This window comes from Oncorhynchus tshawytscha, linkage group LG01 (genome assembly GCF_018296145.1).
Source record: "Oncorhynchus tshawytscha isolate Ot180627B linkage group LG01, Otsh_v2.0, whole genome shotgun sequence".
Taxonomy (NCBI): Eukaryota; Metazoa; Chordata; class Actinopteri; order Salmoniformes; family Salmonidae; genus Oncorhynchus; species Oncorhynchus tshawytscha.
The window spans coordinates 68228870-68249976 of record NC_056429.1 but is presented as its reverse complement, the minus strand read 5'-3'; the positions used below and the strand labels follow the sequence as shown (position 1 = coordinate 68249976).

The 21107-nt window shown below is 42.4% G+C and overlaps 1 protein-coding gene and 1 long non-coding RNA gene across 2 annotated transcripts in view; both read left to right on the top strand.

The window, feature by feature from the left end:
• Positions 1 to 21107, top strand: part of LOC112255371 (attractin-like protein 1) — a 327241-nt gene that overhangs the window by 64239 nt on the left and 241895 nt on the right. Inside the window, exons 6-10 of the mRNA XM_024428366.2 lie at positions 7371 to 7545; positions 7866 to 7953; positions 13401 to 13656; positions 16238 to 16421; positions 17728 to 17882. Of these exons, the coding sequence (XP_024284134.1) occupies positions 7371 to 7545; positions 7866 to 7953; positions 13401 to 13656; positions 16238 to 16421; positions 17728 to 17882 (858 nt within the window). The remainder of the gene's footprint in view (positions 1 to 7370; positions 7546 to 7865; positions 7954 to 13400; positions 13657 to 16237; positions 16422 to 17727; positions 17883 to 21107) is intronic.
• LOC121846805 lies at positions 473 to 3744 on the top strand. The gene is made up of 3 exons (XR_006083779.1): positions 473 to 666; positions 1342 to 1561; positions 1764 to 3744. It is a non-coding gene; the product is annotated as an uncharacterized LOC121846805 (long non-coding RNA).

Genomic DNA, 21107 nt, shown 5'->3' with positions numbered 1-21107 from the left:
CAGAGACCATGTCTCATTTGTTACAGTAATACAAGCTGACACCCGGTGTGTTCAGCAGACACTCTATGACAGTCTTTGTTTATATGAAGAGAATGGGGTCATGTTGACACGTTTTAGGATCCACGTGAGCTGTTGGATAATGTCCAACACTCTTTTGACAGTTTGACAGCTGGAGCCTTTGATGTTGAGTATCCCATGCTCTAACAATCTAACCTTGAGGTGATGATGGAAGACCATAGGTTTCTTCATTCTCTCTGAACTATAATCCATCCTCCTTATTCATACATGCTACACTAAATATAATACTTGCTATATATAGTCTACCACAGTATGAGTCATAATACCCAATAAACCTAGCGGTCAAACAGAAATGGTTCCAATTGTTTTTCCACCATTCATTTTATCCATTGTGGATTTTGGAAACACTTCAAATAAGAGTTGTGTTTCATGTAGGCTTATCTTGGCGTGAAGTTTTGATAACCATATGAATCTCTCTCGGACAAGGTGACTTTTATCAGTATATTCACCTCTATGTACCCCTCAAAAATGTCATGCTAATTAGCTGCTAATGTGGCTATCATTCAGAATTACAAATGCCTGTCTCAAGCTTCACGTCACTCACCAGGGCCATGATGGTCTGGACAAGACTGCCGAATCGAGGCAAAGGTAAGAATCTCTGGATTAACTATCTTATGTGAGCTACATTTTGTAATTAATAAATTGGCTAAAGTTGATTAAATTGACAATTCTGTTAACTGTCTTGGGCAAGTTTGACATTGAAAATGCCTGTTATCTAGCTAGCTAGATCATGGTCAGCTAGTTAGCAACATTAGCCTGGCTAGATGGCTGCAGATTGTCTAGCCATTTTAAATGCATGAGAAATTCATAAAAACGAGTTTAGCTTTCTTTAGCTAGACTGTTGGTTTATAAAAGCCATCTAGTTAACTAACTAGCTAACTTAGATGATGAAGCTAGGGCTAGGCGTTCTTGATGATAATGTGTGTTTGTGTCTATGGGTGAGTGGTGGGTAGCCTAATACCGAGGTGTATCCTAGCTATCTGCATTATTTAAGTCTGGCTTTTTGACAGGTTTCAGAGATGGACTGATCTCTAGCATCCTCTCGAGTCAACAGTGTGTGCTTACTTTACTGCAGGAAAACATTGATATGTTAGCGGTTTCCCTCTGGACAGCAGATCATTAGTATAGCTTGTAGGCAAGGTTATGTAACCTTATTTAGTCCTACCTGCTGTGGTGGGTTTTAAATTATTGTTTTTGAGGTAGAATTACTGTCATGTTATTGATGCCAAATTGCTAACCTTACTTGCACCTTCTCTATTCCAGAACCAATGGGTGTGCCTGAGTCTTATCACCTCTCAACTAGGTTAGCTGTTTCAACCTGGAACCGTATTCCAGGTTTATATATAGCACATGCTCCACTCTCAAGTTGAAGTTGAACTTGTTGACTGATGCCATGGTGGCGGCTGCTAAAAGGAAGATAGCAGCTGCGAACCAGAAGACTGCATCCTGGGCAGCCCTGGTCCACACCTGCCCTGTTTGTCAGGTGAGTAGGATTGTTTTGTACTGTATGTGCCTTTTTAGGTTCCTCTCCATGTGTAGACTATTGTACTGGCCTGTGTGGGACAGTCTTTCATGTGTAGTAGTTTGTTGTATCGTATTGCTTAGTTTATCATGTGTGTCAACTTTGAATTCAATCTAAAGCCACAGACTGTTAACTTCCTCCATGTTGTACTTGACCTTTATAGAGGCAGACCAAGACATTCAAGCAGCACTTTGAGAGCAACGATTCCAAGTCTCCAATGGCCCCGGTACTGGTTGATGTGCCTATGTAAACCACTCAAAAGGACCTACAGCTGGGGCAAGATAGTGTAAACCACCATGTTGTCAACTAAATGCTGTCCTCAATGCTTAAGTTGTATTGTCTATGGCTCAATTTGTGGAATTCTGTGATCACTCGTCGTCTTTAATGTTGTGATTATCAGACACACGATGACCAGGATTTGAGCGCTGCAACTGAGACGGAATGACGTCAAGGGACACGCTGAGACCCTGAGTATGGCAGGAGGTGGGCCGGATATTTGTGACAACGATTTCAAAGGGTTGCAGGCACACTAGCACTCCATTTTTATCTTTATTCCATGACCAACCTTCTCTCTAGCTACCCCTTATTCCACACTATGCCTTTTATGCCCCAAGGTCCCTCAACTTTGGGCACTTTGGAACTTTCCATCTTATCTCTATAAACGCAGCCTAGCTTCACCCATTTTCCCTATGCTGCTTTCTTCCCTTGTTGTTCTTCTGATTTGATAACATCTAGACTCAGTAACATGTTTAAAAGTTTTGTGGTGTACTGTTTCGCTACCCTTTTCTCCTGTGTAGTGCTGTCCTCCTGCTTTTACCTGGGGTTCAGACAATGCAGCTCACAAATGACAGCAGCAACATGTACCGGTTCAATTGACAAGCAGGGTGTTGATATAGCTGTGTTTAGAGATGGCTTCCTTGTTTTGAGTGTTAATTGTGTTTCTCACTCTGCTGGAGTTGATCTAGTGTTTTCTATAAAACCTACCTTACGCATGACATTTGTCCATTTGTAACTCGCCCATCACAATCACAATATGCTGTTTTATATTTTGTGCTGGTGTCAGCTAGAGATGACGTGCAGGAGTTTGCAGGGATTTGTAGTCTTGTATGATGTCGACTTTGATGCTAATTAGCCTTTTCGAACCTGAGAGTAAATAGAGCTGAATATATTGATGAAAGTCACCTTGTCCGAGAGGTTTACATGGTTATCGAAACATCACACCAGGGTACGTCTGCACGAAACACAACCCTTATTTGAAGTGTTTCTAAAATCCACAATGGATCAAATGAATGCTGGTGAAACAATTGGGACCATTTCCATGTTTGACCGCTAAGTTTTCTGGGTATTATGACGCATCCCCTGTGGGGCTCAATTGTCTGTTAACCAAGAGGAGATACCTTTATATTCCATGTCTGCCATCTAGTGGTAATGGAGGTTTTGTTCTCACTCGAATACTGTATGATTTGGTGATGTATTCATACACATTTACTCTACTTTGTTCATGTGTTGTCATCTAACCAAAAACAAGCATTGCTCTTAATGTCATAACCCTCAAGTCTTCAGTGGTGTTGTGTGGACTGTGTCCATGTGCATTCCATAGGAAGTGCATCCCTATTGATAAAACTAACACAAATGTGGTTGTATTGGACATGTGAGGCATGCACTTCTGTTTCTGTTCCACTCCCTGTATGATCTGGATGATTCCGACTGTATCTCTCTTAGTTGGGCAGGATATCAACCCTGATAACATGGTCTTTAACCCATTAGATATTAATGACGCCAACAATCAATATAATGAGTGGGTTTATCCTGGCAAAAATGTCCTGAATATTACCAGAAATGTCTATGACTTGTGAATACTATAATGTTAAGCAATTTAACAACCTGTAAAGAGGCCACCCGATTCTGACATTGGTGGTTTGTTTCATTGATATCCTTTTGTCAACCTTGGATTTAATTAATATTGAGGATAAGTGTTTTATATTGGGTGATTTACGAGATAAATGTATAAAAGTGAGCACCACTCACTGCATCTGATTTCAGCTATCTATGATCCCACAAGAGTGACCAGGTCATTCTCATGCTTATTGATCATATTTGTCAGTAAAAAAAAAGTTGTATAAACAGTTTCCTGAATTCTGCAAATTACAAAAAGTATAAGAACAAATTTACTCACCTACTTCGGATATCCCAAAAAATATTTTATACTAACAAATTCCAAGAGTCCTAAAATATGAAGTCATCTTTGAAAATCAATCAACTTGTTGAGTAAGAAAATGCATCTACAGCCATCCCATCTTCATTTATTGTTGGAAATAAGATCTATAGTGATCCTGATGTTATTTCATGTGAATTGAATAACTTCTTTATGAATGTGGGTTCCTCTGTCAAAGAAATTGAAAAAAACTGATGGAAATCCCTTCGATTACATTAAGGGACATTTCCCTTCTCTGCTTCAGTTTGAACCTCCTGATGTAATTGGTAACTTAAAGATATCGGCATTGGTGCCTCTTTGGTGAAATCAGTGTCTTCCTTGATTACATAACCTCAAAAGTATATCTTCACCAAATCTGGTATTGTACCTAAAGATTAGGAAATTGCCAAAGTTATCCTCCGCTATAAATCTGAGGATCCAATAACTTTTACAAATTATTGCCCAATATCTGGACTACCATGTTTTTTTAAATCCTAGAAAAATAGCTGTATAAGAGAATGTTCAAATATTTAATTCAACACTATTGAGCACCAATATGGTTTTTGTAAAAACTACTCCACAGATATGGCCCTTTTGCAACTTGTGGATAAAATCTGTACAGACATTAACAATGAATACGCTTTTGGCATCTTTTTATATTTATCCAAATCGTTTGACACGGTTGATCATGAAATATGACTTTCTAAAAAAAAAAAATTATTGGACACACCTACTCATTCAAGTAAAAAAAAAAAGTTTATATTTGTACTATTTTCGACATTGTAGACTAATAGTGAAGACATCAAAACTATGAAATAACACATGGAATCATGTAGTAACCAAAAAAAAAGTGTTAAACAAATCAAAAATTATTTTATATTTGAGATTCTTCAAAGTAGCCACCCTTTATCTTGATGACACCTTTGCACACTCTTGGCATTCTCTCGGCATTCTCCCATCTCCACAGAGTTTCTCTGTGGAGATGGGAGAACCTTCCAGAAGAACAACCATCTCTGCAGCACTCCACCAATCAGGCCTTTATGGTAGATTGGCCAGACAAAAGCCAGTAAAAAGGCACATGACAGCCCGCTTGATGTTTGCCAAAAGGCACCTAAAGGACTCAGACCATACGAAACAAGAGTCTCTGGTCTGATTGAACTCTGGCTTGAATGCCAAGCTTTGGGGCAGCAGGGTAGCCTAGTGGTTATAGCGTCGGACTAGTAACCGAAAGGTCGCAAGATCGAATCGCCAAGCTGACAAGGTAAAAATCTGTCGTTCTGCCCCTGAACAAGGCAGTTAACCCACTGTTCCTAGGCCGTCATTTAAAATTCTGAGTTGAACACTGAATGGAAAAAACAACAAAAGAGAATGAACAAAACCAAAACAGTTCTGTGTGGTACAGAATACAAAAACAGAACTACCCACAAACACAGGTGGGAACAGGTTACCTAAGCATGGTTCTCAATCAGAGACAACGATTGACGGCTGCCTCTGATTGGGAACCATACCAGGCCTAACACATAGAAATACAACACACAGAACAAAACAATGAAAAATATAGAATGCCCATCCCAACTCCCGCCTTGACCAAACCAAAATAGTTACATAAAAAAGGAACTAAGGTCAGGACGCCACGGTAAGCACGGAGAGTTGGCTCAGGTCTCCTAACTGACTCCGCCAATCTCCCCGTGTTCCCCCCCCCCAAAAGAATTCTGGGCCTGCCTCTCGTGCACTTTACCTTGAGCAAATTCCTCGTAGTGTCGCCGCTCCGCTCTAGCTGCCCCCAGCTCCTCTTTCGGACGGCGATACTCTCCCGGCTGTGCCCAGGGTCCCTTGCCGTCCAATATTTCCTCCCATGTTCCGGAGTCCATTACACGCTGCTTGGTCCTTTGGTGGTGGGTAGTTCTGTAACGGCTGTTGTGGGTTGAAGAAGGTGAGGACCAAGGTGCAGCATCGTATGTGTTCATCTTTTATTCTGAGTTGAAAACTGAATGGCAAAAGAGAATGACCGAAACAGTTCTGTCTGGTACAAAAACAGAAAACAACTACCCACAAACACAGGTGGGAACAGGCTACCTAAGTATGGTTCTCAATCAGAGACAACGATTGACAGCTGCCTCTGATTGGGAACCATACCAGGCCAAACACATAGAAATACAACACACAGAACAAAACAGAATGAAAAACATAGAATGCCCACCCCAACTCACGCCCTGACCAAAGCAGAATAGAGACATAAAAAAGGAACTAAGGTCAGGACGTGACAGCAGCAAAGTGATGAAATCTGTTGTTATTATCAGAAAGATTAGTGGTTTGGTTCATCAGGCTTGCTTCCTAACTCTATACCGATATCTCATTTACTGTAGTATTGCCTGGGCCAGTACATATGCCTCCTTCCTACACAATTTACTCATCATACAAAAGACTAGCCACCTCTCTAATTACCTGGCTCCATATGCACCTTTGTTTAAGAAACCCACTATATTGTCTAATTATGACATTAATGTACCCCAATTATGCACTTTCATCTACTTTCATCTTCAAACACTCATACTTCCCAGACAGTTTACCTAAACCCTTCAATGGATTCTTCCAGGTTCGTTCTGAAATCCATCTATATGACACAAGACACTGTGATAACCTTCACCCTCCCCACTGGCGCACCTCACATAGTCAATTCTCTATCAGATACAGAGGTACCACACTCTGGAATTCTTATCTTTACTTTGCCAAAACCTCATCATCCCTCAATAACTTCAAGCGAAGTCTGGGGGTCAGCCTGATGAACCAAACTACCCAATAATCCCCTCCATGTATCCTATCTCTCTATCTCTCTTTCTCATACACACTCAATCAATCAATCAAACATGGTATACTGAGTATATAATATACAATTATACTTAATATGCTTTGTTTAACTGATTGAACACACTTTTGTACTTTTACCTGTGGTGTGGTTCATCACAAGCCTTTTGGGCTTACAACCTCACCTGTATTATCTGTACTGTTTTGTCTTTCACTTATTTTCCTTGGTGCAAATAAATACAACATACAACATAATACTTCATCCTTACAGTAGAACCAACCAAGCACCTCTCAATGAGACAGAGCCGGTGGCACTGCTATTTTACTAGTTGCTGGTCATTGATTATAATACACTAATGAGGTTTTCTCCACTGATGTATTGGGTTAGACAGCGTGCTGACCCATAGACCCGATCACATCCACCCATTCCACTGTCTGTCCCCCACTCTAATAGAGTCCAACAGAGGCCAATATCATCAGTACTTCTCAAAATTGGGTTTGATGAATCAGTCCCTCCGTCCTGATTAAAACCCCTAATGGTTCTGCCACCAGTTGGCCTCTGGGTGGAGGGGTCCTGTTAGCATGTGAGGTCTTCACCATCATGGCTGACCCCCCTCATGACATAGGCTGTGTTATCAGGCCCTTTACCAGCAGGTGGTGGTGTGGTGCTGTGTATTGAAGTGTTTTTGATGACTCTTTCGCTGCAAACACACCTCATGTATTTGTAGGTATTTGTCATGTGTTTGAGTCATGTGTTGTCGTCCTCTCCAGGTCCAGACTGTGCTCTGTCAGTACCATCCACAGAGTCTTATTGGGTGATGCCCAACGTCAAGCCCTTTGGACAGTCTCTGGGCAGGGCCTCCCATAAGACTGTGGTCCACGGGAAACTCATGTGGGTCGTTGGAGGATACACCTTCAACTACAGCTCCTTCCACATGGTGCTCAAGTAAGGCACTGACTGAAGAGAGGCCTGGAACTGTCTGTCTGTCTGGCTGTGTACCTGTCTGTCTTTCCCCCTCTTTCTCTTCATCTCTCTGTGTCTATTTACCTCTTATATATTTGTCTCTCTCCTTTCTGTCTTTTGCCTTCTCTCTGTGGGTCTTTTGCTCCAAAACTCTCTGTCTCTCTCTCCTCTCGACTACTTCATCTCTCTTTGTCTCCCTTTCCCTGTAATATCTCTCTGTATCACTAACTTCTCCCTCCACTCTCTATCTATCTATTTGTTGAATGTTCCCAGGCCTGACTCTTTTTTCCCCCTCTCTGCAGTTATAATATGGAGAGCAGCACTTGGGATGTGGTGCCAATCAATAGTGGTCCTCTGCAGAGATATGGCCATTCTCTGGCTCTCTACCAGGTAAAGCAGCTAATGGTCACAGCCCACTATCAGGGTGGATGTGTTCCTTCCATCTAGCTTTCTGTCATCAACTGGTACCATACACCTATATAGGGCTCTATACATCTGTATACTGTAGGGTTCTCTCTCCGACTCTTTCTGTTTCTCTGGGGTTTTCTCTCTCCTTCACACATAATCTGTGTACATTTTATATAGGGTTCTCTCTGTCTCTGTCTGTCTCTCTCTCTCTCTCTGTGTGTTGGGTGAGGGAGCTAAGAGGATTGCCTCCCTGGGTCTGAGTAGAGATAACATTGCAGTAAGATTTATGTGGGGACCTCAGGGTTTGTCAGAGAGCAGAAGGGCTGCAGGCTTTGCTTCGGCTAACTGACACTTTGTCTCACTAGGGGAAACAAGCATGACCACGTTTAAAAAGCCTGCTCTGCCTCTTCTCCCCTTGAAACTATAGGAGTCTGTCTGAATGACCCTCCCTGTTAAATAGAAAGGCTGCCTCTGGCATGTATGTGTGACATTAAACTCTTCCTTTACTACTAAACTTGATTTTATATTTGATGTCTTACTATGATTGCTGACCTAAGGCGATTCAACTTTGCTTACTTGAGTTGATTGGAAGTAGTATTTACAGCTCAAAGGTTATGGCTAGAAAGGCTGAGAAGTTTATTTTGGAACGACTCACTACATTACTTGCAGTTTAGAATGCTTTAAAATGGTACCTCCAAGGAAGACCTCACTAATTGTTTTGTCGTTAAAAAAAGCTGCACATACTAAAGGTTCCACATATTAACATACTTCCACTTACCGGTTTTAGGAGCTAGCCTAAGCTGCAGTCTGTGTTTGGGACAGAGGTTGATATTGTTTATTGTAGAGTAAAACAGCCATGAGTTCAGACAGAGGAAGGTGCGAAGCGAGAGAGATAACTGGGCCCAAATTCTGTCTTCTCCAGGAAGCGGCATTCTTTCATTTTTTTTTCTCGCTTACCAAGCGTGGAATTTTTGTATCGAGGTCAATGAGAAGACCTGTTATGGCTTATTTGATTGAATAGAAGTTACGTACTGATTATGTTGTTACGAGTGTGCTGACATAAGTAGGAATGGATGAAATATATTTGTGTGTTCACCCATCTACACACAATGCCCCATCATGGAAAAGTGAGAATATGTTTTTAGACATTTTTGAAAATGTATTGAAAATTAAAAACATAAAGATCTCATTGACATAAGTATCCCTGAGTCAATCATTTGTTGAATCACCTTTGGTTGCGATTACAGCTGTGAGTCTTTCCACACCTGGATCAACATTTGCCCATTAATCTTTAATAGCAACTCCAGTAAAGATTTGGCCTTTTATTTTAGGTTATTGACCAGCTGAAAGGTTAATTAATCTCCCAGTGTCTGGTGGAAAGCATACTTTTTATTCTGTCACTCTGTCAATTAGGTTAGTATTGTGCAATAACTACAATGTGGTTGATCCATCCTGTTTTCTCCTATCACAGCCATTAAACTCTGTAACTGTTTTAATGTCACCATTGGCCTCATGGTGAAATCCCTGAGCGGTTTCCTTCCTCTCCAGCAACTGAGTTAGGAAGGACGTCTGTATCTTTGTAGTAACTGGGTGTATTGATACACCATCCAACGTCTAATGAATAACTTCCCCATGCTCAAAGAGATAGTCATAGTCTGTTTTTTAATTATTTGTTTTACCAATCTACCAATAGGTGCCCTTCTTTGCAAGGCATTGGAAGCCTACCTGATCTTTGTGGTTAAATCTGTGTTTGAAATTCACTGCTCGACTGAGGTACCTTACAGATAATTGTACACTCAGAGGCCAGTTTATTAGGGACACCAACCCGTGACCATTGGTCACAGTAATCCTATCCAAAACTGCAAATGAATGGTGCTGATGGGTAGACGACCAAACTTGCTAACGGCCCCCGCTAATGGCCTGGTACTCAGTGTGAATGATGAATGATATGAATGATGAGGACAAATGGTGATGGGAGTTAGAGCTCCCATTCCAAAAGGGAGCCTCGAACCCAATATGCATGAATTCATTTTTAAAACCCCTTTTGAAAGTTACCTAAAGAACAACCGGTCGGATTCCCGTAAGGGAAGAGCTGAAAGCCAATTGTTTTTGCTACTTTATTAAATTGAAGCCAGAAAGAGAGAGCGAGGCACAGAGGGAGCATCTGTAGGTTATTAGGGAGTGGAGGCATAGCGGTGTCGGTGTGTACCTGTTGGCTTTTGGTCGCTGTAGCCTTTCTTTATCATTTCGTTTTGAATTCTGTCATTTTAATTCCATCGTCCACTGATTAGATATCGCTAACTTGCTTGCCACACAAGCTGAGCAGCAATGCATTTGAGCGCATGCCTTTTTTTTTGCAACCTTTTAAAGGTTGCCAAACATAGAGTCCCATCATGAAACCCATATGTTTTGATATCGAAGACATTCCCAGGTTTATAGGCCTTTTCACAAATACATAAATAGTGGATACTATTCTGATAGTGTAGGCTGTATTAAATTGATTTATTAGACTTCTTTAAATGTAGATGTGCCGAAGGCGCACTTCATCAGCTTATATAGAAGTCCGGAGATGATAAACATGTTGATGTTAATTAACGGTCGATTACCATGAGACTGGCAGTCATTTGCGTGACAATTACCGGCTGACAAAATGTCATGACTGCCCCACCGTAGGTATGATTGTTGGTGCCAGGCACGCCGTATCCAGTAGCTCAGAAACGGCTGTTTAATGCCTCACAAATTATCGAAAGGACAGGCTACTTTGACACTGACAAACTAAGAATCTGAGATCAATAAAAACGACCTTGTCTCTTGAATCCATCAATAGCCTAGGCCTAGTCGTGTGGAGACACACATATTATAGTCCTAAAAAAGCTTTCCAGATTCACTGACTCACCCAATGGTGCGCAGCTCACTCACCGGCGATGGCCGATGCGCTCTTGCCAAAAGCTTATCTCTCCTATCACCGTCAAAGTATTGACTCTGGTGTGAATACTATTTCTGGATTTGTGCAAACATTTCTAAAAGCATGTTTTCACTTTGTCATTATTAGTTATTGTGTGTAGATGGTTGAGAAAGAACATATATTATATCCATTTTGAATTCAGGCTGTAACACAACATTTGGAATAAGTAAAGGGGTATGACTACTCCTTGAAAGCTGTGTGTGTGAGCGTGTGCATGCATGTGTGGACAGTCATGGCTGTGTGCCCACTTTTTCACTATACCCCTATCTTTCACATGTTCCATTCCTGTGCTTGCTTTGAACACACTTAGCCCATCAAGTGTTCCTTTCTTAGTCACAGTGGTGTACCTGCACCACTGGTGTCTCCAGGTGTCAATTCATCAAAAACAGAAAACTTTCCGGGAAATGGAGGAAACGTCTCTATATTAGACATTATGGCAGTAGAGACGTATTTAGTTGTACCTGTCTAACTCCCTCTCCTTCAGTCTATTCATTTCCTCTGTGGGTGTGAAGACCGCTGTTCTTCAGCCACCGGCCCCAAATACGGAAAGGAGCTATCCACAATTAGCATATAAATGGACACCTACGACCTAGTGCAGCACAGAAATCAAGCCAACAAACCTGGAGTCCTGAGAGTATAGACTTTCAGAGTCAGGGAGAAGAGCATGTGTGGGTGTGACCATGCATGTTGTTGTTTATACATACACACACACACACACACACACACACACACCCCCCCTACTCTCTCCCCTCCATACACACCATCCCCCTCACGTCTATAATTCAAGAGTGCTCCATCTACCCTGAAATATGTCATTCTTTTCTATCTCCCCTCTAAGGATTGAGAGATTACCGTAAGCATCTGTCGCTGCTAGGAATATAGGCCGTCGCTCTTGCCCATTATCGATTTTATAATACCGACCGAAGCAATAGCTCGTCATTACGCGTGCATTCAGATCATATTGTTTATATAACATCCCCTGCTTGGCATTCACATTTTGTATTCACAAATACAAAATGTCACCTTCAATAAAAGTCCCACTTTGTCGGGAATCGAGCTTCCGAGGGAGGCGTGGTAGAAACAGAAGCGTGGTGGTTGCTGCTCAGCTGGTGATGCCGTGGTTAAAACCCCCTCCAGCCGGTTGTGATTACCAATTGTGTGTTGGAGTGTGTGTTTGGTTGTGTGTTTTGTGCACTCCTCTTCCTCCCCCTCTGCTTCTACTACAGGACTCAGACCTTGCGAGTGTGAGAGAGTAATCTCTCGTGGACAGAGGCATGTAAAATAAATGGTATTAGGCTCTGTCAACAGGCTGTGGGAATGCGACGACTAACGAGGATCTTTGTTCCGGTACTCTGATTCTTCGGCACTGATCATTTGGACAAATCAAGATTTCGCAGGTGCTCGCATCTTTCGAGTTTCGGAAGGGGAGGGGATGTTTGGCTCATAGACTAGCCTGAAACTTGCATAGTATCTTTCGCGTTAATATCTTTCTCCTCACATCTCTCCCCAGAACTTACTTTAAGCATTTTACACAATTATGCAAGATTTTAGATCTGGTTTTCCGAGATTAGTGAAACGTGATTCAGGTGGGTGCTGCAGTGCGTGCTGAGGTAATTTACAAGTAAGATAAGCAGATTTCCTTGACAGAAAATACATTGAGGCGCTTAAAGCAGTTGGTTCCCTGGTGGGATGTGTTTGTGGCCAGGGATATGGTATAATTGGCCCCGTGCTGTGTAGCAACACAGTGTATCACCTGTGCTAGGTTCTTCCCTTCTTTGTTTCTGTGATGGTGGAGCTCCTCTAGGTTGACTGTACAGTACAATATGTTGCTTTATGGTTAGGAAATGGAGAGTTGCAGTAGCGTAGTAGTCTGCACTGTAAAAACAGCATGTATGACTGTATTGCTATCTTAGATCACTGCAATGGCTGTAGTAGGATTTTAGTTGCATATACTCTAAAAGCCTGTAGTTGCATATACTCTAAAAGCCTTTAGTTGCATAACTATCAGGTTAAGGTAGTTGATTGTTATCTGTAGTATCAGGTGATTCAGTGGTTGACTGCAGTGTGAGGCTATAGCAGCAGTCTTTCTTATTGAGTGTTGGTTTTCACGGTGCAACGTAGCTATACCAAGTGTGTGTATTTGGGGGTGTATTTGGGGTCCAGCTCCCACTCTGGCAGAACTGATACACACTATGGAGAAGCTCAAGGTCCTGCAGCTCAATTAGACACACACACACACACACACACACACACACACACACACACACCCCCACACACACACACACACACACACTGTCTCGCCTTCTTCTCATACTGAACACAAGCATGCACAGAGCAGACATATTGTCGAGGGCAGTCGGTGATAGAAACTTCTTTAATCTAGTCTGTCTTTACAAATATAAACACAATCTCTAACACATATTCTCTGTCATCTCATGTCTCTGATGTTTGCCCCCATCCTCAGGACGACATCTACATGTATGGGGGGAAGCTGGAGGCCGGTTCAGGCAACGTGACAGATGAGCTGTGGGTCTTTAACATCCCTAGTCGAACTTGGTCCTTGAGGACCCCGAGCAGCCTGGTCCAGGGACAGCCCTACGCCGTGGAGGGACACTCCGCCCACCTGACTGAGCTGACCAATGGGGACCTGGTGATGGTGATCATTTTCGGCTACTCACCCGTCTACAGCTACATCAGCAAAGTGCAGGAGTACAACATCAGTAGGTCCAATAATGGATGTATGGATGAATCAAATGAAGGAGTGAATGAAGTCTGTCCCTCCATCTATCCATCCATTGATCTCTCTTGTCTGTCTTCTTAACCAATTGATTTGTCTCAGTCTGATGTTAATCAATCAGTCCACCCTCCATTAGCCTGCTATATATCTGAGCCAAGAGAATCAGAGAATTGGGTTGTTAAGTGGGGTTAACAGCCATGATGAATAATCCCCATTTTTATTTTATCTTTAACCAGGCAAGTCAGTTAAGAACAAATTCTTATTTTCAATGACGGCCTAGGAACAGTGGGTTAACTGCCTGTTCAGGGGCAGAACGGCAGATTTGTACCTTGTCAGCTCGGGGGTTTGAACTTGCAACCTTCCGGTTACTAGTCCAACGCTCTAAACACTAGGCTACCATGAATGATTTACATTTCACATGTACCCGATGGCAGATTTCGGAGCATTCCAAAATAGGCAAGGAGACATCAACATCCGCAGATGACCTCAACAACGTTGTATTCATTTCATGGTGCTCAACGATTAATACATTGTTGTTGGGGTCATCTTTGGGTGCTGCTGTCACTCATCTATTTATGGAAGGCTCAGGGTCTTTAATGTTTACCAAGATAACTCTCTTTTCCCATTAAAAAAAACTTTTGTAGCACCATCACCTGCATAGTACTCTGTGGCAGTCTTATTCTTATGATGGCAAGTACACTTACTGTCTATATACCGACACGTATACACCCCACAGTATCTTTTTGATATTTTTTGTAAGATTGAATTTGATCATTTATTAACAATACACAACATACACATACAAATGACAACATCATACAAACATCAACTACGTCACACCTGCCCAGACCCACTAGCACACACCCCCATCTCCAGCTCGGGCATCACTTTCCTCCATATGGCCTGAAACGGAACCATTTTGTTTCTCTCCGTAGCCCATGCATTTTCAATATTTAAATAATAAATCATTCAATTTTTTTTCCATTGTGCTAATGATGGCTTATGATTGATTTCCAAGTTTTTAGTATACGTTTTTTCAAGACGATTGATAAGTAGAGAATCGTCTAACCAATCGGGTGTCTCACTACACCCCCAAATGCCATGTCTCCAAATACTTAGACAGACGGATTAAAAGTATGTTTACATTGTAATACTTCTGACAGCCAACTTTCTAGCTTCCTGTCTCCAGAAAGCATGGATTATTGAGTCACTATTAGTTTTACACTTAAGACACGACTCTGCTGTTGTGCTGTAGAATTTCTGAATGTTGCCTCTTGTATAATAAATTATATACATTAGCTTATAGTTGATTAAGTTTACATTTCCGTTAACTGTAATTTTGTTAGTTATGCTCCAACTTTCCCTCCATCGTGTGCCAGCATCAGTTATTTTTAAGTCTTGGTTAGTTTATATTAGTTTATATTATTTTCTAAGAGATTGTCAGTTGGATATGCCCTCTGTAAGGTTTTGTAGATCTTCCCTATCATATGAACATCCTTTTCTGACTCAAATAAGGTTATCCTCTTGACTGCATTAGAGTCAAGGTCCTTTGACCAGAGCTAGTGACCACTGTTGAACGCCTAGGTTTTCATACCAGCAGATGGCGCTAAGCTACAGTGTTTTGAGGAGTAACAATCAGGTGAATGCCTGCATTACGAAGCATTTCAGCCTATAGGAGACTCAAAGGCTGGACTGGGCTCACTGCAGCCCAGTCACATTAAAGACTGTGGAGAGAGTTTAAGAGGGAGGGAGGGAGGGGACATCTACAGTGTTGGGTACTCCAGTCCTCGAGTACCTCCAATAGCACACAAAAAACACCTGATGGCTCTCTGGTCATTAAGAGGAGGTGGCACCTAGGCAAGACCTTCTAGGAGAAGAAGATAATTAATGTGCCTGAGTTCTACAGGAAACTCACTTTATTACCTCCCTCTCTCCCTGCCCCTCATCTCTTTCCCCTCCCCTCACCTCTCCCTCCATCATATATCTCTCCCCTATCCCTCCCTCTCCATCTCAAACTAGTCCCCCCCCCCTCAAACAGTTTTTTTCCCTATAATTAGTTTTATTTGGAGCACTATGGATATTGTGATATTTCATCAAATTTAGAGAGTTGTTTCACCATTTAGAAAGTTGAGTCTACCTTTTAGGTGACTTTCTATAAGTGAAAGGAAGAAGGAAATAGTTTGTAAAAAAGAGCTCACCTGACAAACTGTCAGTAAACTGTTTGACCTTCTCTCATTATCTACTTCTCACTTTCTCTATTTCCCTTCACTTGTGGGAGTTGGGAGGTCTGCTTCTCAGTGTACCACATGCTCCGTGGCCTCCCCCTCTCTCCAGCTCTCCCTCCATCTGTCACAAGGGGACTTGAAGTACATGGTGGAGCAGCCCGCTGGCTTGGTCTGGCTCCCAGAGTCAGCCTTTTACACACACTCTCATTTGACACACCCAGGCATGCACACTCACGAGCATGGACGCTTATTTTCCATACCGTATGTCTCAAAGCTGATCCAATCATGTTGTCCCACTCACACTAAGATGTACTTCTCCTCTGCCTCTCTGTCACACAGGGACAAACTCCTGGCAGGTCCCTGAGACCAACGGGGCTATCGTCCAGGGTGGCTATGGCCACAGCAGTGCGTATGACAGCTCCGGCAGGTGCGTGTACGTCCACGGGGGCTACAAGGCCCTGCCTGCCAACAAGTATGGCCTGGTGGACGAGCTGTATCGCTATGAGGTGCAGACCCGGACCTGGTGAGTGCTATTAGGTTGGCAGAAAGTGTCTGTCTGTCTGTCAGCATGTCTGTCTGTCTCTCTCTGTGTTTGTGCTTGTATCAGCAGATGCATTATCACTTGAAAGTTCACAGGCTGTAACAATTTACCAGTCCTGAGAAAACTGTGTAAAATAAGCCTATATTCCCCAGTGCCCCAGTAGCAAAATGCATTTATTTGCTAAATGTCGAGTGTACAGACGTTTGGCATCTTACATTAGGTAGATGTTTAACACAGAGATGCTTGTCTTGCCTGTGTTCAGACACTGTGTCTAGAGGCTCAGTGCTGGACAGCTGAAAGGCAGATTTGTCAAAGCACACTAATGCAATAGTCAGCATTGTGTTGCGAGGAGGTACTCATTATGTCCACATACCTAGACATTCAGCGCCAAACACATGAGCATACTGGAAAGATACAGAAGGATGAGCTAGAGAGATTCACAGTGAAGCAGAGATTATATACGCAGTGTGATATGAAAGGAGGCCTCCGCTGAACCTTGACGGATGGATGAGTGACAGGGGAGGGTACGCCCTTTCAATCTCCCCCTCTCTCTCACTGTCTCTCTGTTTCCCATCATCCAGACTGTCACATATCCCTTGGGTTTGACAGTGACCAGTGTCTCTGCATGGCCAGTGTCTGTCTGTCTCTGTTGATCCTCAACTGGAGTTCTGTCTGTCTGCCTTTCATGTCTGATGTCAGTTGTATATTCACTATTAACTTATTGAGGCAGTTGATGTGCCCTCTTGACAAAGCTTGCTGACACATAGCATACAGTTTATTGCAATCGGTCCATTTATTTACAGTCGGTAGGTTGAATATACACTGAGGCTACTTAGGCAGAAATGGAATTTGGAGTTGTCAAACCCTCTCAGAACTAGGAAGTCTGTAAACCCCTACATACTCTATCTGTATCTATGGATAGTACAGTTGACGCTTAGGCAGACGGTGGGGACTGTGCACTTTGACCCTAGCAGAGGAGATGGGAGAGGATGAAATATTCCTGTAGAGTTTTGTGTGTGTGTGTGTGTGTGTGTCCATGGTGCCACATTATGGATGACGTCTGTCTGGGTATTTGACCTGGCCTATGGAGAGTGACCTTCAGACCAACTGTTCACTTGCATAAACCACATGACCCAGACTAGCCCACACACTGCTGTAATCAACACCCAGGGATGGGCACACACGCACGCACACACTTATGCATGCACGCACATACATGCTCATAATTGACACGTTAAAACATTAGCATGGTGACTGTGTATGTGCGTTTGTGTGTTTGTGTTGACAGGATGATCCTGAGAGAGAGTGGTCTGGCACGGTACCTCCACACTGCAGTGCTGAGCAATGGGGCTCTGCTGGTGTTTGGAGGAAACACCCACAATGACACGTCCCTCAGTAACGGAGCCAAGTGCTTCTCGGCTGACTTCCTGGCCTACGACATAGGTAAGGACCAATCATATGCATTCAGACAAATCATAGGTAACAACCATCCCCTCCTCAACTGTTTTTGGTATGATGCAATCCTCATGTTTTGAACTGACTATATTTGACACCTTTGTGCTAAAAATACAAGTTACCAGTTTCAACCTCCAGGCATATGGTACATGTATAAATGTTACACACTCAATACATATACATACATAGTCAAGTATAATCAACCCCAACCCCCTACCATACAATACCACACATTCCTCCACGCAGACATCATACATATGATCTTCATTGTCACCAGCATGCGCCCACCCACCCACTCCCATCAGAGTTGACCCCTGACCCCTAAAGCCACAGTTGTCATTTGTCATTTTCCACTGTTAGTTGCCTCCCAGGCCTGGACCCACACAGATCACACAGTGAGTGTAACCAAAGAAGAACTGGCAGGTGACATTCTGCAGCCTTAGGGAAAGTGTGTTCACTGACCTTTGACCTCAACAAACAACAGCATTAGCCTTAGGCTGTTATGAAAGTCAAGTGGAAGTGTAAAGCTAAGATACCTTTCCATAGGGGTGAATGCACAGCCCCAATTACCTGAGATAGAAGATCACGTTCTATTGTAACAGTGACAGTAGACATCCTTTAAAAAGTGGAACTAGCTCAAAAACCAAAAGCTATTCATAACCACTCATGATTAGGGCTGTGGCGGTAATGGCATTTTGTCAGCCGGTTATTGTCATGCAAATGACTGCCGGTTTCACGGTAATTGACCTTTAATTAACATAAACCCGTTTAGCATCTCCAGGCCTCCACACATACAAGCCACTGATGCTCACCTTCGGAACATCTACATTTTTTTTCAAAGTACAAAAAAATCTATTTAATAAAATGCAAAATAAATCCATTATTTATTTTTAGACCGGTCTAAAGAAACATTATGATATGGAGAAAGTGTATTTCAGAAAAAACAAATGTCAATCGGCCTACTATATGTTATTTGGCTATGCGCCATGCCATTGGCTAGTTCTTTTAGCAGACAAGATATGCTTATGAGTCCCGTGCCATTATTTTATACTGTATGATTTTATTGTAAGAATAATATAATTGAACTTAGCTGAATAAAATAGAAAAAGGATATTTTTCTCATTCCCGAGTGAGTGCGCATATGAAGTGGCTATGTTGAGTTATTTATTATTTGGTAAATTTAGTTGTGAAACCTTAGAATGTCTTAGAAATCAAAACATATATGGGCTGCATAATGCCACTATAGCTATTGACTATTTGAAAAAGTCACACACAAAAAGACGTCCCTGAAAGGTAGTCGCGGCGTCGTCCAGGTTAATGGAGGGTTTAGCCGGGGGGCTTTACTTGGCTCATCACGCTCTAGCGACTCCTTGTGGAGGACCGGGCACATGCAGGCTGACTTTGGTTGTCAGTTGAACAGTGTTAAGGTTAAGCGGGCGGGTGTTAAGAAGCGCGGCTTGGCGGGTCATGTTTTGGAGAATGCATGACTCGACCTTCGCCTCTCCCGAGCCTGTTGGGGAGTTGTAACAATGAGACAAATTTGGGAGAAAAAAGGGGGTAGAAATTACAATAAAAATAAATAAAAATAAAGCTTGCGCTCTGTTCCTTGGCTCAGGCGGCACACCCTGTTCTTTCATCAAGTGATCATATTTTCACCCATCAGACTATTCTCAATTTAATATTGTCTTTATTAATATGTACAATTTGTTTCGATATAGAATGGCCCATTATCAAATGGGTAGGAACAGGGGCAGGGGAAAAAATACATTAAACTAAATCATGCCAGGTAGGCTACTCTGGTTTTATAGGGGAGCAGAAATAGGCCTAAATATAGTAGCATCTGGGATCCTCATATTTTTATTGGCAACCCTCAAAACTCTTCTTTCACACAGGATTGCATATAGAAATGTCTGGGCTTATAAGAACAGTTATTTCACTCACATATTTCACCCAAACTCTGTATTGCCATGGGCTCTCCAACCATGTTTCTGCAGCTACCCGGCACCTAATTTGGGAAACCAAGTGAAATCTGTTCGGGAACATCGATGGTAACATGTTTTCATAACGAAACATACTGTATATTGGCATATGGATATTCTACATGCAACGTCTTGAATGTTCTGAATGAATCGTCACCTTAGAAAGCGCTGTCCAATTCGTTGTGGCTTTGAAACATCATCCACAATGACCATGTTTTCCACACAGTTTCAACCTGTTGTTGAACTTCTTTCTTCAAATTGATCGATCACAGTGAGGTCAAAACATTTAGCCTAACGATGAGTTTTAAAAGCATGATACTGTTTTGATGATAAGTGTTTGATGTGATTTTCCATTGCATTTGCATTGATGTCAGAGTGGTTAGAGGGACAATAGAACCGTGAGTACCAGGCCATTAGTGACCTGATGGTCGTTATGGAGTTGTGTACCACCAACGCATGTCCAGAGTGCATAAAAGGAGATAACCGTGACTCAACTGTCATGTGGAATTTGACTGTGGTCATGACTTATGACTGCCGGTGTGGCGGTAATACGGTCACTGCAACAACTCATGATAGATTATTCATTACCCCCTGGTCAAATAAAGTTATTTTGCCCTCTTTGGAGTTAGTAAGCTATCCTCTGCAAGATATGAAAGGGTGGTTTAGTACTAAAGGTTTAGAGTTATGTGTGGGTGTGTACATGTGCGTGCCTTCCTGTGTGTGTGTGTTTGGACTACTTGGGGTTTTACTCGAAATCTCGGGATGTGAGTTACAGCTCACCTTTCAGTGCTGACAGTAATACAGTGGGGATCATTAACGCCCCATAAAGAGCTGCAGAATGGGAGCCGGCCAGATGGCGTCTGCTCTTTTATGAATATTTGTTTTGAATACAGTGACTCTGCAGGGGCATTACAGGACATTCAGCACAGGGAGGGAGGCAAGGGAGGAGGAGAGGGATGCGTTCTCAAATCTCGACAGCCAGCCCTTCCCTGACTCTGTTCACCAGCCACCCTTCACAAGTTTTACTGCACTGAGAGAGCAGGGGAGGGTTGATGGAGAATTCAAATAGAGCGATGGAGACAAAAGAAATAGCAAGATTGGGACGAGCAAGAGAGAAAGAGGAGACCACATTAAGTCAATGAGTCATTAAGGTAGTAGATGTAGCAATGCATTCAAAGAAAGAAAATACAGGGAAAGTTTATCCGCTAATTAGAAGATGTAGCAAATCCAGATA